At 41.5% G+C, this 26,707-nt stretch overlaps 2 protein-coding genes and 1 long non-coding RNA gene across 6 annotated transcripts in view; 1 reads left to right on the forward strand and 2 right to left on the reverse strand.

Moving 5' to 3' along the window:
* The window catches only part of LOC131274064 (protein IWS1 homolog), a 132,882-nt gene that overhangs the window by 74,574 nt on the left and 31,601 nt on the right, over positions 1-26,707 (reverse strand). The gene's annotated exons all lie outside the window — the stretch shown is intronic.
* Positions 1-26,707, reverse strand: part of LOC131274070 (uncharacterized) — a 35,256-nt gene that overhangs the window by 7,008 nt on the left and 1,541 nt on the right. The window lies entirely within an intron of this gene.
* Positions 1,526-26,214, forward strand: LOC131274065 (protein IWS1 homolog). Of its 2 annotated transcripts, none has more exons than XM_058279072.1 (17): positions 1,526-1,658; positions 2,643-2,704; positions 3,180-3,204; positions 7,851-8,006; positions 13,601-13,671; positions 14,129-14,153; positions 15,917-15,987; positions 16,434-16,458; positions 18,676-18,746; positions 19,182-19,206; positions 19,791-19,864; positions 20,320-20,344; positions 21,720-21,779; positions 23,530-23,618; positions 24,029-24,147; positions 24,225-24,319; positions 25,929-26,214. In XM_058279072.1, exons 1-17 carry the CDS (start codon positions 1,631-1,633, stop codon positions 25,976-25,978), a joined length of 1,071 nt encoding a protein of 356 aa, XP_058135055.1. In that variant the 5' UTR covers positions 1,526-1,630; the 3' UTR covers positions 25,979-26,214. The 2 variants fall into 2 exon arrangements, with proteins under 2 accessions (XP_058135055.1, XP_058135056.1); XM_058279073.1 differs by having other exon boundaries at positions 15,920-15,987.

Genomic DNA, 26,707 nt, shown 5'->3' on the forward strand with positions numbered 1-26,707 from the left:
GGGGGAAGGTAATGCACTTACATGCGGAGTTTGGCTTAGAGAGTGGCCACATTTGAGCAATGTGGAGGCTCTTGGGATGTAACTCTTAGGCACCCTACAGTTTAGGCCTACTTGTAATTTAAAGCACTTAGGCCCATAAACATAGTCATCAGTATCAAGGGCCCATCACTGGACCATCCTTCTTCACTGGTCTTTGCCCTTGTACTTGGGTATTGTTGCTGCTCCAGTGGGGAGTGGGGCAGAGTTTCCCGGAATGGGAACTCAGCCCTCCCTCAGTTGTTGGAAACTCTGGAGTGAGGTATCATTGATTGGGAATGCATGGGTGGGAGGGAGTTCTCCAGGGCAATGTCTTCTTAGATTTTACACCCAAAGCAAAAGCAACAAAAGAAAAATAGATAAGTGAGACCTAATCAAGATTATAAACCTTTGTGCCTAAAATGCCTTTATAATGAAAGCAAAAGCAATCTAATTCTATGGAAGGATATATGGGGAAACCATATATCCAATGAGGGTTTTCTATCTAGAAAATATAAAGTATCATGAAGGTCGACATATATAGAATGAAAGACAACCCAATTAAAAAACGGACAAAGCTGCTGTCAATTGCAGTGAAGTGGGCATCGCCATGCCAGAGTCCTCAGGATTGGGAAATGAAATATGACCTAGAGTGGACTTACCGGTATTCGACTACGGAATTATTGTGGCTCTAGCAATGGAAGAAATTATATCACTGATGTGGAGACAGTGGCCACTGGAGTTGCTCAAGGCAGTGACAGGGAAAAGGAGGCATATTATGGGGGCGTTTTGGGGACTTGGAGTTGGCCTGAATGATATTGCAGGCACAGATGCAGGGCATTATATATCCTGCCATAACCCACTGAATGGACTGGGAGAGAGTGAAAACTACAAAGTAAACTACAATCCATGTGTGTAGCAATGTTCCAAAATTTGTATTCATCAAATGCAATGAATGTACACCACTAATGAAAGAAGTTGTTGATGTGAGAAAATGGGGGTTGTGGGGAATGGGGCATATGGGAATCTCCTTCATTTTTTAATGGAACATTTTGTGTGATGTATATATCTCTGAAAAATAAACAAAATATTGCATCTGAGGCTGAGTGGAATCTCTCCTGAGTTATTTATGGTAGACTGAATCAAAATAAATGTTTCTAACAGTGAAAAAATGAAACTAAAAATACATTTTGAAACATGGGCAAAAGTCTTGGATATGGCTCCAAAGGGTAAAAAATGGCAAGAAAGCACATAAAAAGATGCTCACTGTCATTGCTATGATGGATATGTAATTCAAAACCAAAATGAGATATCATAACATACCCACTAGAATGGCTCTTATTAAGACATGGAAAATAACAAGTACTGGAGAGGATGTGGAGAAATAAGAACACCCAGTCATTGCTGGTGGCAAAGGAAAATGGCCGCACAGCAGCAGTTGGACCTTGCAATATGGAGAAGGCATTCCCTCTGAAAATTCTGTGATGACTGGTCGCCATGGTTACTTCATGATGCACATCTGCCTCACGGTTCTAACTGTCACTCTGTGCCCAGAGAGATTTGAAGTTGGTGGCAGGTGGAAAAGCTCCCAGCTTCGTTCGTACGGCTCATAGAGATGGGAAATCTCAATTGCTGCTCAAGAGGTGTGAACATACTGACTTACTTAATCTAGCTACTACCCCTCAATTTGGCTAGTGATTTTTCAACAGAATATTCTCCTCATTCGTTTCTAGTTTCTCCTCTCTAACTCATCCTACAACATTTCGGATGAGCTTTATACTTGTCTCTTACTACTTCGTTCATATTTTAGATCCTTCTATCAAGCTGGTTGCCTTAAAATGAATCTCCCATTAGAAAAATTTAGTATTTCTTTTAATGTTCTGTACCCTTCCATCTTCTCCTCAGCTCCATGTCTGTTTTGCCGCTGTTTTTTAACTCAGCAAGGGCCAAGTAAATTATTTATTTCAGAATTTGGAGTTAAAATGGATGGCTAGACATCAGAAGTGAGGCATTTCATAAGACGAAGTGTACTAAAGTTGGTTTTTAACATGCTTTACCATTTCTAAGCATCCTGAAATGCATACATAACTCAGTATGTTTAGGGAATCTATTGCTTCCATTCATATAACTAGTTTTCCAAAGCTAGTTTTAAGAACCTGAGTTTCTAAATGTCAGTAAATGAACCAATATGCACCTTTCCTTTTATCCTTGGGGTTTATCCAAAATTTTCATTTGACAAACTTACTTATTGATGCTTTCACTTACCCACTGCCCTCCCTAATGGTAAGTATGGGGGAAATACTGTAATTTTTTTCTCCACCACCTAATGAGCAGCATATCTTTCAACACACAGCAATAGATAGAAAAATAGGAAAATGAACTCATAGACATTGATAGATAAGCAAGTGCTTTGACACTTTCCCACACAGAGAAAAAAGATAATGTATATAGATGAGAAGAGAAATAACATTTATGCAGTCGGTGGCCCAGTAGCAGCCCAGTTCAGGTTTGGTATAACCAACATCCATAAAGAGAAGCATCACGAGTCAAGCAATGTTCCCAGAATAATTCATGAGAAGTATTCCTGATATACTGAGAGTTACTCTGTGTCTTCCCACCTCCCACAGGTGACCCATCTGAGGAACTCCCTAATGCCAGGGCAGATGAGGAGAACCCATCTAACACAAAGGTAGGGTTGACGTTCTTTATTTAAAATAAATGTGTTGGTTTCTTGGTTTCTTTCTTTTGCAATCAAATTCAGATTTGAAAAATTCATCATGTAGAGTATAGAATTTAGGTACTGTCTACTTGGGGGTAAGCAGGAATGGGTAGACTCTCTTACCAACGGACAGCTGGTGCCAGAGGGCCTTCAACATCGGTGGTGTCAGTTGGGAGACACTATGTAGAAGACCCCCTGCCTTAGTGGCATTTTTTTCTCCTTAGATTAATAATTTTGTAATTGTCTGCCAAAAAGGAATAGAAGGAAATACATTCTGGGAGGGTCTGCACCTTTTCTAAAGGTGTCCTCTACTTTGCTTTTTTGTTCTTTGACTTAAGAGTGGATCCCCACCTGGTTTTCTATAGCAACTAAGAGAGCAAAAGACCTGTGTAAACGATACCCAGCCTAATCTGACTCTCACATGCTTTCTTTTCCTCCATTACAGGTAGCCTCAAGAACAAGAGAACAAGGTGTGTATTCTGGAATCACTGAATGGCTGGGGATAGAAAATAATAGAAATCTAGATGAATAGGTGGGCTTTCCATGATGGCTTAGGTGGGGATAATTGGGATAATTCCCAGTTCCTTGTGGGAGTGAGAATTGGGGATGGTGTGAGAAAAACTGATCTCAAGGGAAAGAACCTTGATCATGTTTCTTCAACTTTGATCATGTTTCTGGAAGCAGCTGGGTTGCCCTTGGGTAGTGTGGATTAGTATTGATTGTAGTTGAGGCCTGTCAATGAGTAAGTCTGTGTTGTGTAACTGTGAATCTGAATGTGTGTATGTCTGTGTGCTTGTATTTATTCATACTAGGCAGTGTTCCTGTTTACACGGGTAAATCAACATTGTCAACTCTACCAAGAAAATGATTCCTTCTGGCCAGTGCACAGTTTACATACAGTAACTTATTAAATCCTCATCACAGCCATATGTCACGCATGTGTTTAAAATACTGACACCTCAGCTGGAATGCAGAGGCACAGAGACCTATGTCAACAGTCTCACTAGAGCCTAAGATTTAGAGCCAAGTTCTGTACCCAGGCATGAGGCTCCAATTTTGAAACTGAACCTGCATCTAAAGCTCAGACATGGAGATATCAAACACTGTACATGGGAAATTTGGACAACATTGGCATCCATGCATGTACTTGAAAGTTTTCAAGCCTACCGAGTTTTCAACCACTGCTCATCATTATAAGATTTTGCCAGTGTCACATAACCCAGATTACCTCTCAAATTACCGTACTGCTAATTTCACATGCATTTGTCCAGTCACATATCTGAGAGTTCAAAGTCACTATGTAGGGAAAGAAAGTCAATATCTCTTAGATTTGGGTCACTCATCATTACCTGGCCAGTATCTGATTAAAATCGGGAGATTCTTCTAGTGTATTTGCTAACATTAATGCCAGTAGCCCAAGAAATGTGCCAGTCTTGCAAGCCATGAGTTGTGTGTACAGCAGAAGGTAAGAACTCAAAATTTCCCTTGGTTGTTAGCCCAGGTCACCCTTATTGAACTGTCTTGTGTGCCTGGTTAGAGATCCTCTGTGCTCAACCCATGCCTATCTCCTTAATGAATTCTCCAGTGTGGGCTGCTTAGTGCCATCACAGATCACGCACCAGCTCATTCATGAACACACACAAGGAATAAAAGAGGAACTTGTTATTATGTAACATTTTCATAATCTACAACTTCTATAAATATAAAAAATTTTTTTTGAGAAGGAAAACACAATAGCAAAAAGAGTAACCTTAAATGTTAGGATTTCAACATTTTAAATTTCAAAATTGGATTTCCTATATATCAACAGATTACTGAATAAATACACAAAATACTGTGCCCAGAACTCAAAATTCCAGACCCTAAATAAACTGTAAACTTCCATAAAAGGGACAACAAATGGAGAGGCAGCATAAATGGACCTGCAGAAGGTGAAATGGTTTTAAAGGTGGTTAAGCTGTGCTTCAGAACAGATGGTGTTATGGGATGCAGGTTGTGTCATAATGAACACATTACTATTTATGCATTTGTAGATTTACCATTTGTAAGACACTTTAGGAATCCTGAGCTGGAAATCCAAGGAATCTTTTTCTCATTTTTTCCTGAACTTTTCCCTCCCTCCCTCCCTCCCTCCCTCCCTCCCTCCCTCCCTCCCTCTCTCCCTCCCTCCCTCCCTCCCTCCCTCCCTGCCTTCCTTCCTCCCTTCCTCCCTCCCTCCCTGCCTTCCTTCCTCCTTCTTTCATTCCCTCCTGTAACCATTGTTGTCTCTAAAGACTCACTTCTTTCTGTTTTATAGCAAATATTGATTTTCTCTAGGTTTTTTTTTTTTCATAACAACTCACTTAAGACTTTTAAGGTGCTTCAGTGGTTATGAAGCATGACTATATAAATAAAATAAATGCTTAACTTAAATGGAAGGATTCCTTTTAACAGTCTTTTGCGTTAGTGACCTGTCTATCTTCATAGAAAACTTTTGCCAGATTTTGAAGTACATCACAGAATTGATTTCTTTGCATGGTTTGTTTGTAGTGTTACTTATAAGACTATACCCTGTATGACAAAAATATATTCAAAGTACAGATAGGTGTTTTCATTTCATATTTTTGCCGGGAAACAAATGGAATGAAAATCTTAACTTGAATATCTCATTCTCCAAGATATTAAAAGGCAAAAAAAAAAAAAAAAAGGAGAACTAAAATGTTTTGATATTTGTCTCCTGTCAAATCATCCACAGTACAGGTTCTTTTGCAGAAGGTGTCACCTATACAATATATGTCAATTGCATTGATGTATAGAAGGGATAATTGTATCCTGGATGCTCTGGATGCCTCTTAAATGTGCCAGAATGACCTGGGTATAAAGATGAACACCAAGAATGGGTGCACACATGGAGAAATTCACCCATGATGCTGTGGGGAGGGCGCTGTTACATTCACCTGGAAAACAGTGTTCTGGTATGGATTAGAGGCATGTGCACCTGTGACCCAGCAGTCCCTGTCCTTGTTCTATATAATCTAAGGGCCATGAATGAGGCATGAATGCGATGTCCACAGAAAGGCCTGCAAAGACTCATTTGCAACAGTTAGATCCTGAGTAGTCATTCAGGGAAACAATACAGTGTATAAAATGTAGAAGGAATACACTTATTGTTCAATGTCCTAATGTGATATAATTACTTGGCATTCCAAACAGCGAACGTTGATTCACACAGCAACAGCTTGGAATTCCCACAATATTCAGATATAACATCCAGCCATACTCAAAAGAGTTTATACTGTGTGCTTCCATTGATAGGGTGTGAAAAAGAGAGAACTCTAAATTACGGCAATCACGGTCAGAATGGTGGTAATTGCTGGGGGCTACTGACAGGAAGTAGCAAACGTTAGGCTGCCAGGGGCTGGACACATTCTGAGTGTAGGTCAGGGTGTTCACAACACGTGTGCTTATATGAACCACCAAGCCCTGTGAAGTGCATTTGTGTACTTCACAATCATTAAAATAAGCATTAATGTTTAGAAAAAAGAAATACAAAAAGTTAGCGTGCCCACAAAGTAATCTCCAGGTCCCAGTGGCTTCCTATGTTTACCACACAATATTCATAAAGACATCATGCCAAAGCAGAACACACTTGCAAAGAATAGATATAGAGGGACACTCTTTCATCAAATCAAGAGAATCTTGATACCGAACTCCAGAAAGACAAAGATGGGAAAGGGAAATTACAGAGAACATTCTTCTGAATACACGTGCTGAAATGCATGGAAAACATCTGCATTTTGGACCAGAGATTACAAAGGAAAGTACCTGGGATTTCCTGGCAGGATTTCTGTGGGATGATAGCAGAGGATGCAGGTTTCTGAGGGCAGCCTGGGAGAGGGAGTAGAAAGGAAATCCCTTAATTGATCAGAGTGTGGGACCCAAAGGAATACAGGCCCGGGTTGCTGAGGAAATCCCTAGATGGGGATTCTAAGCTATGTCTAGGGATGGGACTCTCTCCTTCCTCACTGCTTATTCAGGCTTCACTGGTTGAAGGGAGCTAGTGCTTTGCAGAGCTACCCTGGGCAGTTATTTGTGAAAATCCTGGGTTCTGAGCCACTGTGGTAGCCAAGCTGATGACTGGTCATCAGGAGTGGTTAGCTGACCCCCAGGAAGTCTTGTACAAGGCAGCTGACAGTGTGAATAGTTTGGGGTAGGATGTCCACAAGATTCCCTGGTCCTTCAGAGGAACTCCATTTGGGGGAAACTGAGTCATGTTCTGCATCAGAGAATTAACTTTTAGGCAGACAGTAGGGTGAGGATTTGAGTCATTCTCTTCCCTGGAATCAAGTACTTGGCTGGCCTTTGTCCACAGCTCCGGGGAGGGAACTTGGAACCCCTGGAATTTGCCAAGTTGGGGTAGCGCTTACATTTCCTGACCCAAATCCTTCACTCAGCAATGTTGTGAACACACAGGACTCATTTGGGGGTGACAGGACATTGCACATGTTCTCCAGGAGCTCTAAAGCATCACACCCATGTAGGGCTGAAAGTCAGTGTCACGCCTCCCCTGTCCTGAGCCATCAAGGCTCAGGACAAGCCACCCTCTCTGGAGCAAAGCACTAGTAGAATACTTGCTTATTCCTCCCAACCTTTAACAATTGAACTCTTCTAAGTCTTTTATGACATATTGGGCATTTTTCTTAAGGATTTGCTTGCATTTACTCATTTTCAGTTTCATAATATGCACGATTAAGTAGATCTTATTAAAGTTTTCAAATGACAGTGCTGAAAACTGAACCCAGAAAATTTACAAGCTATAACCTGGCTTGGGTGGCCTCTAAATGGTATTTGAACCCAGATGATCAGACACTAGCACACATTGGTCACCGTGCTTTGCTGCTTTCCTATGCTGACTCATCTACATAAGGGCATCCCACATCTGTCTGTTGAGTTTCTAAAGTGAACAACACAAAACTACAACATCTTTTGAAACCAAAATTAGACCCAATGGGGTCTTCTGGGAAGCTCCTTAATAAGAGGATGATAGTTTGAACTCTAAATAATTCATTGAAGATTTCCTATGCTCAACTGTCAATAACATGCCAACTGATATTTCTATTGTGCATGCGTTTCCCAGGTTCATGTCTCAAGTATAAAAAGAGAAAATGTGCTACTCAATCCAAAAAGTCTACTGCCCGCCATTCCCAGTCTGTCAGACGTCGCAAAATCACCATGTGGCCAAGGAAGAGGAAGGGACATCAAACATCCCCAAGCAACTCTTCTTCTTTGGAAGGTACAGTGGAATTGCAATCATTGTATTGCCTCAGTAATGTTGCCTGTAGTTTATGTAGTGTCCCCTACTGAGGGAAAACCTATACAAAGGCCAAGATGCCATCTTTTTAAAAATTAATGTTTGACAACTTTATTATTATTTTTTTAAATATACCTTGTAAGGTTCTTTTTCTCTTTTTTTAAGATTTACTGATTTATTTATTTCTCTCCCCTTCCCCCCACCCCAGTTGTCTGTTCTCTATGTCTATTTTCTGCGTCTTCTTCTTTGTCTGCTACTGTTGTTGTCAGCAGCATGGGAATCTGTGTTTTTTTTTTGTTGTGCCATCTTGTTGTGTCAGCTCTCCGTGTGTGCAGCGCCATTCCTGGGCAGGCTGCTTTCTTTCGCGCTGGGCGGCTCTCCTTACAGGACGCACTCCTTGTGCGTGGGGCTGCCCTATGCGGGGGACACCTCTGCGTGGCACGGCACTCCTTGCACGCATCAGCACTGCGCATGGGCCAGCTCCACACGGGTCAAGGAGGCCCGGGGTTTGAACCCCGGACCTCCCATGTGGTAGAGGGACGCCCTAACCACTGGGTCAAGTCACAACTTTATTAATCGTGTTAGTAGATAGCACCACAACCACATAATGAAAGAGGCACTGACAAAAGTTGGTTTGTGTTTACTGGTAAACAGCATTTCAAGGCAATGTTTGGTCATTAATCTATTTATGAACTTTAGCTGAAAGAGTTGACTTCAAAAAAGTGCTGTGAGATTGTTATAAGAATGATATAAATTGTTAGAGGAGTTTTAGATTCACATAAAAATTGTGCAGAGAGTACAAAAAGTTCCAACATGTTTCCCTGCCATCCTCCCAGTGCAGACCCAGCACTGTTTCCCCTGTTGACCACTCTCATTATTATGGATGTGTGTATAATTAAAGGGACAGTACCAGTACATTGTTTTGGAGAATCATGCTTCCTGTCTACCCCTCTGTGCATTTTGACAAAGGCATATTGTCATGTAACTCCCATGACAAAAATTCAGGTGTTTTATTGTGTCCCACAAATTACATTCAGAAATCCTTGGTAACTGTGTGTGGTGGGCTCATTTGGAAATAATGTATTTGCAGATGTGATTAAGATGAGGTCTATTGAATTAAGGGTGGGTGTTAATATTCTATGACTAGAGCACGTATAAGAAGGTAAGAGACAGAGGAGAAAGCTGTGTGAAGATGGACCGACACTGGGAGGAGGAGGCCATGGGAAGATGGAAGAAGAGACTGGAGTTGTGCTGCCATAAGCCAGGGCACCTGGAGCCACCTGAAGCCGGAAGAGTCAAGGAATGATTCCTGGCTAGGCTCCTCAGAGAGACAGAGTGGTGCTACGGACACGATAACTTTGAAGTTTTTGTCCCTAGATCTGTGAGGGAATAAGTTTCTGTTCTCAATTGCCACCCAATTTGTGGCAATTTATTATGGAAACACTAGGAAACTAGCCAGATTTGGTACTGGGAAGTGGGGTGTTGCCTTAATAGATACATGGAGAGGTCTCACAGAGGCTTCACATCAAAATATTGTTTCTGAACACAGACATGGGTGATGTTTACCCACATGTTTCCGAGTTGTGTGCAGCCAGTGAGACTTCCCATTGAGGCCCAGACATCAAAGATAACAAACAGAACTCAGCACTCTGCACTCCCTGGATTTCCAAATACGTTAAAAAAAAAAAAAACAAGGGAAATCATTGTTGTATTCAAGAATTTCGGAGAGTAGGCTTTTTGCATAAGATAACAGCAAAAAATAATGTACTTGTAGACAATTAAAAATATATAAAAAACTGTATATTGAAATTTGATTGACTTTCCCTCCATTTTCTATACTCCTCTAGGTTCTGTCGTTAAGTACCAACTGTTAAATTTTTGCACATCCTTTCAGATTTACTAATTGAAAATTCGTGTGCAAGTGACACTCTACCACAACTTTTCTAAGGGCTTTACCTATAGTACTCACATGTTCTTCATTTTTAAAGAAGTTTTAGATTACATGAAAGTTATTTGTAAATATAGGGATTCCCATATACCCCACCTCATCTGCTCACATTTTACACATTTAACAACACATTTCATTATTGTGATATATTTTTACAATTGATGAGCAAATATGGAAGCATTGTTACTAACCATGGTCTATAGTTTGCATTACCGTTTACACTATGCCCTGCACAATTTTACAGGTTTTGACAAAATGTATTCTGGCCTGTGTCTGTCATTGCAGTGCCATGTGGAACAATTCCAATATGCCAAAAATGCCCCATGTTACACCTATTCTTCCCTGTGCTTCCCCACAGAAACTGCGGTGATCACTGTCTTTCCATCAATGTGGAAAGGACTTCTAGTCCTAGAGTAATAATAAATCTACTTTGGTCCATATTTACATTTTCCTCTTATGTGTGTTCATTCCTCAATCTTGAGGATTTCGGAATGCTTATGCCCACGCTACTTCTGATTAAGATGGGTTTTAGGTCCTATGGGGTAGATGGAGGAAACACTGTTGCTTGCAGTGCTAGATACTCTCTGTCTTTTGGGATGGGTGTTGTCCATCATCCTTCTTTTGTTACTTATCCTGGGTGAATCTGAGGAACTGGAGAGTAGGTGTTGGCTGCAACTCTGCTGAGATTCAGGGCTCCAGTGGCATATGAACACACTGCAGATTTAAGTCTCTGGGACATACATCTAATGGATATAGTGATAAGTATAGGTTCAAATATATGGGCAGAAAAACCGTGTGTAGGAAATGAGCCTAACTCTGATACACCGGGGAGATTGGCTATCATATATTCTAAGGTAAGGCCCACCCATGTGGTGCCGATTTCCTGAGTTTGGCTGAAAGGCCTAAAGTGTCCAGATGTCTCTAGAGCCCACAGCAGCACCCCTGCTTGAAGCACTGCTTTCTATGGCAGTCATTGAGATCGTCCTGAGATGTGCAGAACACTCATGTCCCTGCATGTGTCAATTATTAGTTGAAAGAAACTGGCTGTGAATCAGCAGTGATGGTCATTTGTATGGAGCCTTCCATATCATGAAGGGTACTATATTCATTTTGCAGGGCTGCCATACAAAGTACCAAAATCTTGGCCACATAATAGCAAACAGAAAGAATAAGACCTAGAAATGTGTTCTTCTACAGCTCTGGAGTGCAGAAGTCTGGAATCAATGTGTCACAGCACCATGCTCCCTCTGGAGGCCCTAAGGGAAGAGTTCTCCTTTGGCTTTCCCTCTCTTTTGGTGGAGGATGGCAATCTTTGGTGATCCATGGCATGTAGCTGCATGAGTCCAGCCTCTGCCTCCACATTCCTATAGCCTTCTCCCTTTACTGTTTCTTTCTGTGTCCCTTCTCATTTTACAGGGACACTAGCCGGTTGGATAAGGGAGCTTGGGAATGGTATTACATGCCTATTTCTACATCAATGTGCTCTCTGGCTAGGAAAATGTTTCATGTTTCTGGGGAGGTTTAATTTTATTTCTTTTCCCCTTTTGAGTTCTTGAAAACTTTGTTGCAGATGCTTTGGTATTTACATTTTCTTCTGATACTTTTTCATTTTTCTTTCTTTGAGAATTACTCAAAGAATTGGAACTTTATGATAAACACTTAGTGTCTTACACATAAAATTATTTTGTCATTTGCTTCAAGTGTCATTTGAAAATTACCCGTTTCCTAGATGCCTTAATCACTGTTTCAGTCATCGTGTAGGCACTGCACAGGAGCACTCCCTGATAAAATATTGGTCAGTGTCTTATTATACCTCTCTAAACAGTCCTCTCCCAATCCTTTCTCCATCCCTCCTTTCTCCACTCCACCCTACACAAACACACATACAGCACAGCAAAGAAACATATTCCCATTTAGATGCTGCCAACATTGGGGTCACTATAAAGGTCTCCTAATTCTTCACTCAGAACTCTGTTCAAAGTTAACTTGTGGTTCATTCCATGACTTGGCAAATATATCAATTGAGACACTTATAATTAAGGTAAAAAATAATCCAAAGTGATATTTTTATGCATTTTGGGACAAAGGACTTCATAATAAATAAGACCACTATCATTTGTAATTGCTGTTCATCTCACTTGACTGGGTCTCTGTTAACAGTCAGGGAACTCATTCATTCAGAAGAACAGGCATTACACTTAGGCTGTCAACAATGGGATCTTTGCCAGCTTTGTCAGATTCATTCAAAAGGGAGATGATACATAAATAATGTGGCTGTTGTTAAGCAAAGCAGGTAAACTTGGAGTGTGGACTCCTGGGTTGGAAACTAGCTGAGTCTTGAGTAGATGTATCTTGAAAGAATATATGCAAATTGATAATAAGCACAAGAAATGATACTCAATATAATTAATCCTCAATGAAATGCCAGTCAAAACCACGATGAGGTGCCCCTTATATCCAGTAGGGTAGCTAACGTTTTTAAGAGAAAATAAAATGAAAAATAACAAATATAAGTGAGGCTGTGAATCAACTGGAAGGCCCATACATTGGTGGAAGGAAGGTAAAATGGATCAGCCACATTGGGAAATAGTTTGGCAATCCCTCATTGAGAAAAACACAGGATTACCATAGGGCCAGCAATCTAACAACTAGGTCTATATATAAAAAGAATTTAACTTAAAAGGGGGACACAAATAGGTATTTGAAAACTCAGTGTTTTTTGCAGCAGCATTCAGAATGGCCAAAAGTTTCAAACCACCCAAGTGTCCATCAAAATGGGAATCAGTAAAAAAAAAAAAAAAAAAAAAAAAAAAGCATATCCATAGAATGGGCCACACAAAGTAAAGAAGTTCTGATGCACCCTACTATATGCATGATACTTAAAAACACTATACTGAGGAAATAAGGAAGATATGAAAGAAAGACAGTGTATCGATGTACTTATTTGAAATATAAGAAAAAGAAAACTCAGAGAAAGAAAAGGAGATTAGACTTTATTACCAGGGGCTAGGGAGATAGGAGATTAGGCTTATTGGTTAATGGCTACAGTTTCTGTTTCAGGTAATGAGAAAATTTTGGAATTGAATGTTTGATGGGATGGTAACACAACATTGGACATGTAATTAATTGATGACAGTAAATTAATTGTATAGATAAAAATGAGTAAACTGGCAAATTTTATGTTTGTAGATGTTAACTTGTTGAAAATTTTTTAAAATCCTGTAGAACAGATGAGAAACTCAAAGTCAACAAAGATCTGTGAGGGCGAAGCAGTAGCTCATGATGTCAATGAGATTCCAGCAATTTTGCTGGATTTCAGAATGGGCCAGATAAGAGTTGGAGCCATATCACTGTATCATATTGTACATTTTAGTACCACTTGTTCGTGAGCTATTTCACATTGATTTAGACTCTCCTTAACTACAAAGCCAAGGGTCCTATTTCTGATGCCCATGATTTCCTCTCTTTGGTCTCCTTCTTCCATGAAGTGTGTCTGGGTAACTCCACAGTCCATGTTTCCTGACCACCCGGACCTGCACATTGTAAGCCCCTGTCTGGGTCAGGCAAAGATCCCTGAATAATATCAGCCACACCCCACTGTACTGACTGTTACTCTGTGTCCCCCTAGCTCCCCTGGAAGACCTGGTGGAGGACCCTCTTCGTGACAGGGAGGATGAAGTGGTTCCACCTAATGTTGAGGTAAGGTCATCTGTTTTGGTCTAAGACAGAAATATTCCTTTCTCTTATTTGTCCTTTTCAATTGAGTAAATATCATAATACATGATGGTGTGAATTATAGATATCACCCACTGGTCAGGGGAAAGGATATTTGGAAGGGTTCTCTTACCAAAATAGCCCTGATAAAGAAGGCATTAGAAATTGAAGCACCAGGTTATATAGCATATGGTAGTGGGCTTGTGCCTCAGCACCAGTATTCTGCTTGGATTTGAACTTTTGTAACTCCCATCAAAATGGTCTGGAAAGTCAAATCCATCAGGCAACACTTGAGCCATTCCTAATGTATTTTCCATGTTTATTTATGGGGCCTTTGACTTTACGAATGCTTCCTATCAGTTCTCATAAAATCACCAATACCTGAGAAGATGCTACTCGACATCATAGGATCCTCACAGTGTTTTCTTTTTTGCAATTCCAGGGGAACTCCAGAGAAAGTGAAAACGGTAGGTATTCTGTGCTAATCCCACATCCAAGGGTAAAACAGAGGTGAAATAAGGAACTTCCAGAAAACGTTCAGCTGGGGACATCCTGGACAAAGCATCATGGTGACGATGAAATGGTTTCTCTGAAGGGAATCTGCCCTTGTTACTACAGTCTGTGGTTTTGTCTGTGGTCTCTTTAGGTTGTGCAGGCTTTGCATGCATGGGGGCTTGGGGGGGTCTAGTGTGAGTTTCTGTGGTGTAATTTTGACTTTGTTGTGTGTGCATATGGGGGCAACCATGAGCAGTTTCCCAGATGTTATAGCCCATTTAGACTGGACAATTACCAGGGACAACAGGGGCAGTTTTCTCAAATATACCCCATCACCACTGCATGTTCTATGTACATGAACTTGTTCCACACTCGCCAAAGCTGGACCTGGGGTTTGCTTTCTATGACCACAACACAGATGGAAAACTGAGGGCAAAGGTGAACATCCCAAGCTCTTTCACTGCTAATGGGATGGTACTAAATGGGAACCTAGTCACATGTCATAATACTTTGAGTTACAGGCCTGAACTTGCCACTCAGCCATCTGCTTACTAGAAACCATACAAGGGAGTTACAGCACCTGTATATATGCATACACCAGAATTTACATGAGCCTACAAAGAGACCAAAACTGCCCATCATTATAAAGTAGCCTCAGTGGTCACATGACCTAGGCCAAGTACCTGTGCTGGCTACCACAGACTTTGATATAGTTATTAGTGCTCAAAGGACACAGTAATCATACATGCTAATGAGCAGCTCCAAATTCTGAGAGTCATGAGGCATCACATAGGATGACGTGATCCATGATAACTGGATTGAGGTCACAGCTCAGGAACTTACCCGAAGCAGATAGGCATCGGGAAGACAATTTAGTACATATGACAGCATCATCCCAAAGGACACGATAGGCACTCAAATCACGAGTCCCACAAGATGGTCTTTGAAAAATAAGAATGCAGACACATCTTGGTTCTTAACCTGGTGTCCAAACCCCTTGTGGAAACGTTCCTAAAGAGCTGCATTTGTGGGTGTTGACACTCAATCTGTATGTCCCTACATAATGGCTATCCCACATTTGATGGCCAATGATGCACGGTCAGTATTTCAATGGCTACTCACACTTGGTGTGGGAGAGAAAGACTGGAAGTAAAACCATCTGATTAATAAGTGTTGCTATTTAAATGTAAGATTTTAGTATTCCCAATCTTCTGTGATATGTTATCTTTATCCCAATGGGTTAGTGAATAAATGCAATAGAATGCATTACATGGAATGGAATCCAGACCACCAGAATACTTTGCTTCTAATCAAGTGATAAATTTCCGTAGAACAAATGGTAAATGCAGTGTCTATATATGTGGCATGGAGATGGAATTCACTTGCAGTTGTCCAGAAGATACTGGCACTTAAGTTGAGATGTACTATAAAGAGGAGGGATGGTGGGACTCAGGCATTGAATCATAGCATGTTTTTCAGTGCCATTTGTACACTGGGTATGGTCAGAAGGTTTAGGTTGATATTAGCTTCAGAGCTAGGGATATATATTTGTTTCTTTCTGGCTGCTCTCTTTGCATCCTTCCTTCATGATAGAAGACGGTCCCACAGCAGTTCTCAGCATGCTTGATAAACTACCTCCTCTACACAGTTAAGAGTCTTGTCCAAGGCTGTAAATATTTACTTTGAAATTTATGAGAAACACACCAATGTGATGAGTCATTCTGTGTCATCCTAGAAGACCAGGAACAACTGATGGGGGCACTTCCAAGTGATCAAGAGGATGAAGAGGTCCCATTTAAAGCCAAGGTGAGCTTACTAGTCATTGATCTAAAGTTGATTTTTTGGTCTCTTCCACTGTAATTGATATCAGATGAGGATACTTAATCATGAACATATTAGATGAAATATTACATTTCCTTGGGGTGGGAAGCATCATGTGGGGGCTCTTCTAACTGATCCAACATTGAAGAGATCAACCACAAAGGGGAGCAGAAGTTGACAAAGTAGGCTTTTGCTCAGCTACAATTTTTTTCTCCTTGGATTAAGAATTTGTAATCGCCGCCCAAATTGAACTTAACAAATGTGCATCCAGGAAAAGCTCATGCCTTTCTTGGTGTGTCTGCTACACCTGCTCATCAGGTTTGCTTGACCCCTATTTCACATCTGAATTTCTAATGCTGCAAATCAAGCAAAAATCCTTTGCAAACAGCCGAAACATGATCTGATCCTCATAAGGTTTTCTCTGATTGCAGGTGGCCCCAGGAGAAAGTCAAACAGGTACATATCTAGAATTGCTGAATTGAGGTAATTTTGGATTAGACAAGCAGGGCATTGATCCTAGGTTTGCCTGGAAAGCCAGGGTGGTTCCAGTTACTGGTGGGATTTTTTGAGGTATGGTTAAACATTAAACATTAATTCCTCCTGATAAGGAATGTGGTCATGCTCTATTGTTCTCTCAGTAGATGTATTCACTTCACTTGAATGGATTTGTGTCTATGGCAGTCATGGAGTGTGTATGAGCGAAGCCTATTGGAGGGATTGAGAAGGTGTGTGTTGGGGCATTGCTGTGTGTTTCCCTAAGTGAAGGGTCCAACATACACAGGACAACTGTCATTGAAACCTTTCTAAAACACCATCACATCACCACAGCACATATTGCATATAATAACCTGTGAACATCTCACTAGAATCATTCCTGGAATTATGTAAACTCTCCCTATCCCTTACAGCCAGGTTCTGAGGGGCATAAGTTAATGACCCGAGATTTCAAATTCCTAAGTTGTAGAGACAAGATTTGGACTGAGGCATGTAACCCCTATACTACTACTCTGAACTACTGAATATTACCTAATCACAGGTATGGGTCACTAGTGACAATGAAGGAATTTCCACTGCCTATATATATGTAGGTGCCCATGGCATTTCCTAAACATGACACTCGTGTATTAGATATTCACAGGGGTCACATAACACAGGTTAGCAGGTGCATTTTACAAGATACTTATTCACAGTTATTAGTGTGAAAAACACATAGAGAGCCCCACATGTTGCTGGTAAACTCACAGACTCTCAGACTCGTGAGGTTTCAGTAGGACAAGCTTGCCAATCGCTGCCAGTACTGGGTCACAGCTCAGCACATGGCCCGAGCAGACAGACAGGGATTGGAGAGATATTTTCATCTATTTAATAACGTTATCACCATAAGCCATTAAAAAAAAAAAAAAAAAAGATCATTCTGTGAGCTGCTCATTTGAGGAAGAGTAATGAGTAAGAACTCAAATTCCCTCTTAGCCATTAGGTTCATGTTCATCATTCTTATTTCAAGTTTCCCTTATAGCTAGCACAGAGATTCATGCTCAACCTTCAATCGATCCTAACTCTCCCACTGTGGGATGGCTCATATAATCATGGAGAGGCACATCACACAATGAATACAAAAACATGGTAATGAAAAGGAAGATGAAGGAAAAATATCATATGGTGAACATTGGATACTTTTAAATGGTAGTCCATGAGTACTATGACAAACCCTATAAATATTATCTTTATGACACCTGTTAGTGACTCAATACAAAAGAATACCTTGTCTAGAATTAAATCCAGTCAACCAATAAATGAATAAATAAAACACTACACAACAGATTAGTATTGTAGTAGGAGCACTTTGCATTAGTGGAGATGGAAATGACCTTGGAAAGTTCAAAAGGGCATTGACAACTTGTCTAGATTCAAAACAGGAAGGGGGAAGCAGATTTTGTCTCAACGGACAGAGCGTCCACCTACCACATGGGAGTTCCAGGGTTCACACCCAGGGCCTCCTGACCCATGTGATGAGCTGGCCCACGCGCAGTGTTGATGCGCACAAGGAGTGCAGTGCCATGCAGGGTTGTCTCCCACATAGGGGAGCCCCACACACAAGGAGTGTGCCCCATAAGGAGAGCCTCCCAGCATGAAGAAAGCGCAGCCTGCCCGGGAGTGGCGCCACACACACGGACAGCTGACGCAACAAGATGACGCAACAAAAAGAGACACAGGTTCCCAGTGATGCTGACAAGAATATAAGTGGACACAGAATAACACACAGTGAATGGACACAGAAAGCAGACAATGGGGGGGGGGAGGAAGGGGAGAGAAATAAAAAGTAAATCTTAAAGAAAATAATAAAAACACAACTATTAAAAAAACAGGAAGGAAAAGTGATGGAGCTCTGTAAGTAATACCATCTGTTTAATACTATTTTTAGATTGAATATATCATGTTGAATTTGGATACCTTTAGGTACACAGACAAAAAGTTTTCATTTCTCATTTTTTTCCTGTTCCTCTTCTCCTTTACCATCCTTCTTCCACCAAGGAGGATGGCCCAGCAACATATTCTTACAGACTTATTACCCCTCAGGTCCCTATTTTCTTGCCCCCTGCAGTGTCAGGGTAGGTCCCTGAGTAACCCATGCACACCACCCAATGTATTGACATTTACTCTGTGTCCTCCCAGGAACCCCTAAGGGCCTGCTGGATGAGTCCCCCAGTGAGAGGGAAGATGAGGAGGTTCCATCAAATTCCAAGGTATGGTCACCCGTTCTTTCTCTGTTGTCAAATTGCTGATTTTAAGTTTTTTTGGTTTTTTTTTTTTCTTTGTTTTATTTGCCAATTGAGTTCAGATATGAAAATCAGACCAAATAATTATAGGTGATGTCTATGATTTCCTTAGTCAGGAGAGTGTTCATTTGGAACCTTTTACTAACATCTCTGCTTCAAGAGGAACTTCAAGGAGTCCCCCCTACATTACAGGGCTAGGTTTCCTCCTCAATAGATGGGAGAGATGCATAAAACAGGAAATGCTATGCCTTTCCACAAGTGTCTGTTACAATGACTTTTTGGGCCTTCATCTCAACCCGTTTCCCATCTAGTTTTCTAAAGGCAGCAAGAGAGTAAACCAGCTGTGCAAACACTATACAGCCTGCTCCAGTCCTCAGAGGGTTTTCATTTCTCTAATTGTAGGTGGCTTCAGGAGTAAGTGAAAACGGTATGTATTTTGGTATCACTTTACTTCTTTTTTAAAAACATCTAGATGATTTAAACTAGGGGTTTCATGCTTTCTTTACTGTGGAAAGCATCCCGATTTTACCTTCCATGTGGGCATAAGAAATAGAGGGGTCCTTCTGTTTTAGAGGAAGAAAAATGTCCACATTGTACAGTACTTTCAGCAGTTGTGTTCCCCTTGGGTGGGTTGGGTTTTTGTTCATATCCCATGATAGTTGCACATTTTACAAGTATTTAAATGTTCAAAGTTCAACAATAACATTGGGCTTGAAAATGGGCAGGAAGAGCGGTAAGAAACTGTCATTGAACAACATCCTCTTTTTTAGTACCTTTACAGGTTCCTTTTATGGTGCTTTGGGATGTCTTTAGCTACAGTGCCAAGGACTGCTTCCCTTTGTATTGCTGCTCCTCCCTGTTGCCCTCCTTCCACTCCTTAGCAGCTCACTTAGGCTTGCTGAATACCTGCCTCCTTGTTATTCTAATCCCTCGTCCAAGTCAAGCAATGCTTCATGACTAAATCCAGAGCAACTACCCCAATGTACTGATGCTATTCCTCTGTTCTCCTAGCTCTCCCGGAGGGCCTCCTGGAGGAACTTCTGAGTGCCCAGGCAATAGAGCACACTCCATTTACTTACACCAAGGTAAGCCCAACTTTCTTTATCTGAGATAGAACCACTGCATTCTTGGTTTCTTTCATTTCTAATCCAATTCAGTTACGAAAATTTGACCACGTACAATATAGATGAGAGGTTCAAATGCTTGGTGCGTCAGTGTTCAGTGGGCATGTATTAGGAGCTAATCCCGGTTTGAAGGGGGCAATCATAAATGGCAGCATCAGGTTATAAACTATATGGCAGGAGGACATTCTTTAGCAGAAATTTTTTCACCTGGAATTAAGAATTTTGTACTTAGTAATCAAAATGGACTTGAAAACTGCATCATGCAGGACTGTTCATGCTTTACACCTGCTTTTGGTTTTCCTTAACTTCCTTCTTTCCCTCTTGTATTCTAAAGTCACCAAGAGGACACAAGCCTCTTGTAGCACTATAGATTAAGTTCTGATCCTTACGGCATTATCTTCTCTGTAAAATTGCAGCCAGTCCCAAGAGCAAGCAACAATGGTAAGTATCCTGAAATCCTACACTTGCTGAGAAAAAGTCCAGATATTGAAAAACATGAATCTTCCTTGTCGATTGAGTTTAAAGAGGTTCCTGATGACAACTTCCTTGAGGGAATAAGGATTTGGGTGTGGTGAATGAAATGGATATTCCAGGTAAGAACTAGGGTTGTCTTTCTTAAGAAGTTGAGTACTGATTAGTTGGCATGTGTTTGTCTGCATGGAAGTGGTGTGTGTTTACATGTGTATGTTTGTGATGTGATTCTCAGAATACATGTTTTGATTCTCAATGGGCATGTGTACAAATGTGAGTCTTTAATGAGTTTTCTGGATTTTTCACACACCAAACAGCACAACGACTAGTGTCAACTTTCTTTGTAATAAATCCCATCAGTATCTCTTCATGGATAAATATATATGTCAAATATTATCAAATTATGTACTATGTCAGTGTGGCTTACAATATGTAGTGTGGCTTACAATATGTCAAGTATACCTCAATAACTCAAGAATAATCCATCAACATCAAAGAAAATTTTCATGAAGCTCTACAGGGACAGAAATGTGGTACAGGACCCTTTTTCTGGGATGTAATAATATGTCTTGGCTTAATAATAAGCTTTATAAGGCTTTACTTAATACCTCATAGCACTTTGAATGGTCAGGATGAAAGAAAGGCAGACATACATGTCCATTCATTAACGTATGAGACAGGGCAGTTTTGAGAAGGTGAAGAAAAGTCTTCAGAACTGGACATTTAATGAATACAGTCCAAAGAACTTGAGATGTTAGGTGCTTTGACTCCTAATCTACACATTTTCTTCAAGTCTCTTCTGCCTGGCAGAGTCTCTAAAGTTCTGCTATGAATTTGTCAACATTTGTCATTTTAGTTCACACAGCCAGGGCATCCAGAGCAGATTCTAGTTTTTGCAGTTTTGCTAAAGCCCAATACCCATTTGTGCTGGTAGCTGTGGTAGGGATGATGCAGAAGGGAACATGTGCATCCTCACAAAATGCTCCCCAAGGCAGCAACCCAGAGTCTAGCACTAGGTCTGTGCTTTGAACTCATCTAAGACAGAGCATGTCCAAAGAGTCATAATTTCAGGGTGACAAGATTGGAGGTCAGTGCTCTATTTTCCAGCTAAATAAGGGAGTGAGAAGTTGAGAGCTGATACCTTCCCCTCCTCTCCCTCACTTGCAAGCACTTTGCACTTTCTTGCTAAGGCCTCAGGCTCCAGAGGGGCCCAGGAAGGTCTTAGAACCCAGGGCAGAGAGCTGGGTTTTCCTATGGTAGCCAGCAAGAGATCTCAAGGAAGAAGGGAGGGATGCGAGTGGCCCAGTCCTTAATAACGTTCCTGCGGATCTTTGTTTTCCTGAAGACTGGCTTGCGGACTGCAAGTATGACTCCACTAGCAGCGAGGACGAAGACGACAATCCAGGTAGGTTACAATTCTCAAGGAAGGATCCAATGGAGAAGATACCAAGATCAGTAGTTATACCTGGTGCCTTGGAGTCTATGGAAGGGGGCATGATATTAGAAAGTATAGGAAATATTTATGAGGGCCTGCTTTCATCTTTTCGTTTTCAATAACATAAAAGTAGGAGATATAATGACCGTGAGCTTTGTGTGTGTTGTGTGTTAAATGAACTTTCCATGTATTTTTTAAAAAATTAACTTCCCATGGGTTAGTTTTTTCATGTCTTCTCAACAGTCTGACAACAAAACTTTGGTTTCCTTTGCTTAGCATCCCATAGTAACTGATACAAGAAATCGTGGTTTGGATTTACGTGTTGAACTTCAATGGAGCGGGTCTGTTGGGACACAATCTCTCAGGTTCTCACCTGGACCTGGGACAAAGTGTTTTTAGCTAGTGCCAGATGGCACCTGAGAAGTAGGGCCTCATCCCGTGCACTTTTAGATCTAGTTTTAACTTTCTTCATGTTCCATCCTTACTGCGGATCCTGCTTTAAAGGTTAACCATGGGTTGGAAGCCATGAAGAACATTTTCTCTGGGCTTAGCATGTACCTGTGTCCTTGAGAGGTGTGGCTAAAGCACATTCTTGAACTCACTACTATTTTGCACTTCCTACCCAAATCCAAAATGCCAGTGTAGTTTGGAAACCTAAATTTAATTACGTCTGAGAATGGTTTGAATCCAGTTGCCCCAGAAGAGCTTTCAAAGCCCAGCAGGCTTTCTGAGGACTTGTATGAATGGGCCGCTGACTTGTTTCACACACTGGCTCTCACAGTCCTACGGGGCTGGTGCTCTGGAATTGAGTATGCCCAAATCAGAGCCTCTTGGCAGCAGGGCCACAGGTTTCCTCCTGCTCTTTGAGTTCAGTGCTATGGTCAGCAGTGCCCTGTTTCTCAAGCAATATTCATTTCTCTCCCTGTGCCTTTCTGCAGGCTTCTCAAAGCACCCAAGGTACTCAGGCCTAAGAAGGCTTGATGAAACCTAGAAGGCTCAATTCATTTAAATGGCCACACATTCTACACAAGGCTATTAACACACCTGCAAGATAAGGGAACGTGGACAAGTTACTTTATGTCTAATTTCCTGTTAATCCTCTCTAAATCGCTTTTTTTGGAACCTATGGAGATGTTGAGAGGACAGAATGTTTGCGTCACACCTAAAGCCATACCAGACACTTCAAAAATCACTTGATTTTGGGGGTTGGTGGTAGCTCTCTTCCACAAGATCTGATTCAACTCCAGATCCTGAGTGTTGCATCTGGAATTGGTAATTGGCCAATCCATTGATTGGAGAGGGTGGCATGGTACACTTGATCATTCCCCTGTGTTCTCATAAGGAAAAACAATGTGAATGGAAGACAGGAATAAAGGAAATAAGCAGTATTGGGAGAGAGGAGAGGCAGGGAGTTTCTGAGGCAAGATGATGGAAAGGAAATCAACATCATGCTTAGCAAGACATAGAGAATATGTCTGCCTTCTTTGAGGACAAGGAGGAAATGGGCATTCCTCCCCAGAATTATAGTATATGAGGTCTGGTAAACGGACCCTGTTGACATTAGGCCAACCACACAGGGCACAGGAGACGTTATCGAGGCCCAAAGAAAGTTGGGGTGATACAGACAGAATTGGGTGCCAAGCTCAGGTCACGGTATGACAAAGACAATAGGGGCTCTAATTCTCCCCTGAACCCTAACTTTCTCCTTTCCTTTTGCAAGGTCACCCTATCACAGTCACCGCAATGATTCACTCAGAGGCGTTTTTCTCGGACTCAGAAGAGTCAGACGTAGAGAATGGCAATATGCATGTAATTTATTTCCTCTTCTTGCCTAATTTAAAAATCTTCCTGTTTCTTCTTTGTAAGCATTTCTTCGTAGCTCTTCTCTTTCCCCCTCCTTTTACAATTGTCATCTCAAAGGCCCTGGTAGCCTCCAGGAAGGTGAGGTTATACAATTGACAATGTTTTTAAGATGTTTCTCCACCTTCTTCACCTACTGTATTTTAACATTGCATGGATTTCCAACCCTACTATGCACCATAAATCAACTGGTGTGTCCCTGAATGGCCCAGGCGAGAAGTTGTGCTGAAGTCTGAAGCATTGGCCCACATCATGTGGGGTTGGCCCCTGGGAAGTTTGTTCTGGGATGGGCTCTCCCTTCACTGCCGTGTTCCTCCACATATGGCTCTGGAAAAGCAAGTGTGTTCTCTACCCTGCAGCTGTCTACACTCGTTGAGGAGGAGGAGTCTGTTTACATCGACCTTCTTTTCCGGGAATGCACAGAAGGAATCAATGATGTGAAAAGAGATGAAGAAGAGGAAGAAGAGGAAGAAGAGATGTTAGTGTGGAGTAGTGGGTAGGATGAAGAGGGAAGGGAAACAAGTCCACATGCACTAACTTTCTTTGCCACTTCAGGAAATTCAGCGTTCATGAGGAGCTTGCTGGAGTGCCTGCACCTGTGTGTGAATATGGAGGCGGAGATAGGAATCTGAGGGGGAAAATGAGCACAGGCAAGTGAAGGGTGCCCTGAGAATCTCTCCCCATGAGTAGAAGTGCTTTCCATGTAAGCCCTAGAGCTGATCAGCTATGCCTTCCCTTGGCTCCTTAATTTGTAGGAGAGGGCTCTAGCCCTCTTCAGAACCAAAGTTTGCCCTCCCAGTCCACCTAAGGCCTGCCAAATCCTCCTGTCTTTCTTACTGAGTGTGGTGTACACTGTGGAGTGAACTAGAGTGCCACCAGTTCTCACAGGGAAAGGGTGAATTGGCCTGTGTTAGGTTGCCAGGGCTGCTTTATCTGATACCAGTGATTAACTGGGGTAAACACAGGAATTGACAGTCAGTTTAGGAGATTAGAAGCAAAATCTAGGTGTCAGCATGATGATGCTTTCCCTGATGCTGCCAGCAACACATAACTCAACCTCTGCTTCCATCACCTGATCATCTGTCTTCATTTGTCTCCCGGTGCTCCTGCTCTGAATTTGTCTAGTCTTCCTCTCTTTGGAAGGACTCCAAGCGTATAGGATTAAGGTCACCCAGATGCAGGTTGGCCTCCCCTTCACTAGTAAGATCTCTGACGACCCTATTCACAGATGAGTTCACATCCAAAGGTGTGCAGGTGAGGATGAAAGCATGAGTTTATGGCTGCCCATTATTCAATCCAGAACCCAGAACAGTGGGGTCACTCTCAGGCAAACAGGGTAGCTACTGAGGCCCTGTTTTCTACCTCAGTGGGACCTGAGTCACAGCTGCCCAAGCCTTGGGGTCCTAAGCCTCTGTAGTTTCCTTCCTCATCCCACTTCAGCTCACACTCATTTTCTCAAGCTGTACTTCTTTAGAATTTATTCATGTATGTAGAATTCAAACAAACACAAAGCACAAAGGAAATCTCCCTGCAGGGCTTGCTAGGAATGAGAAAATCAGAGAGGACTGCATGTTACTTAAGTCCCCTTATTTATTTTATATTGTTTAAGTAATAACTCTTGTTAGATTATGATGAGTGTTTTGTAATACTTACATGTTGGAATATCTTAATGTAAGAAACTATATGATTTTGGCATCACAGTCACTTTATATTAAAATGGGTTGCCCAGTAAGCTCAGTGTTTGATTTAGAATGAAACTGTTAATTAGGGAAAGAGCTCCAGGAATCGGTCCCTTTTTAATCTGAGGCTTTCACCACTGGATGCTGTTGAGGACCAGGGTGGAGGGAGCAAGGTTATCGCTTCCACGCCTCTCCCTTCAGAATTCCTGCCCCTCACCTGGCCCAGGGAGATGGGACTCTGCCTTTTCTTTCTAGAGGACTTGAGCCCACCTTTTCTTCTGCATCAGTTTCGTTCTCCAGAAGACATTCACTTGAAAGGTGCCCAATCTAGCAATCAGGTCACAGCCCATTGCCTGGAAATTTAGAGACACTCTTAGTCACAGACAGCACCCTATGCAGACAGCAGCAGTAGGAATTCAGTCCCTCTGGATCTGGCTCGTGGGATATCATGGACCAAAGATCACCTCTCCAGGGTTGGTCTGAAGTAACTTTTGAGTCCTACAAACCACCTCAGGGAAACCCAAGCTCCTACCACCTCTGTGCCACCTGAGTGAGTCCAGATCCTGTATTTGTGTTGCAGATCCTACAACTGACTGCTACAAGGATGCTGAGCTGGAGGCCTCAGCCTGAAGCTGAGTAGAACTGGAGATCTATGGCGCTTGGCGACACTTATGTGCTCACCCTTCTACTCCACTATGAATGAACAACTAAGTGGCACTTTAGTTTTTAATCCAAAGACTTAGACGAAGTCTTAGAAATAAGTTTTACTTTTAATGTTATATGCCATATGAAACAACTTTTGTACCTTTACTACTTATATTTCTTATTCTTTATGTAATAAATAAATATACTGATAAGTACCCTAAGCAATGCTAGAGCTATATGAATTATAATATCTGGTCTCCGTATTGGCTCCCACCAAGGTGAAACACTCACTCATGGAATCCTCATTGAGTGTTTGTTGAAAAAATAACTGGAAACTGACAGCTTATCATAAGCCCTCCTGTCAATGGGTTTTTAAAATTTCATTTACTGAACTATGTTCAGTCACCTGGTATGGGTCATGCCAAAAATGCTCATCTTGGTCTAGCAGGATAACTTGAATTTCAGGGCCTTTTTCACTTACATTGCGGTGTTGCTATGTATAAAACCATGATTCACATTTCATTCCACAAATATTACCCCATTTGCATCTGGCACAAAATCTTGTTCTCCAAAACACTGATGAGATTCTAATTCCTTCACATAATATGAGTGAGTGTAAATGTTTTCACATTTTGGTTAACCTGGTTAATTTTCCTAGAATATCCCTTGCTTTTAGTCCTTCCAAGTCAGTGCACAGCATGCACTTCTGACACA

Source organism: Dasypus novemcinctus, chromosome 17, assembly GCF_030445035.2.
Source record: "Dasypus novemcinctus isolate mDasNov1 chromosome 17, mDasNov1.1.hap2, whole genome shotgun sequence".
NCBI classification, from domain to species: Eukaryota; Metazoa; Chordata; class Mammalia; order Cingulata; family Dasypodidae; genus Dasypus; species Dasypus novemcinctus.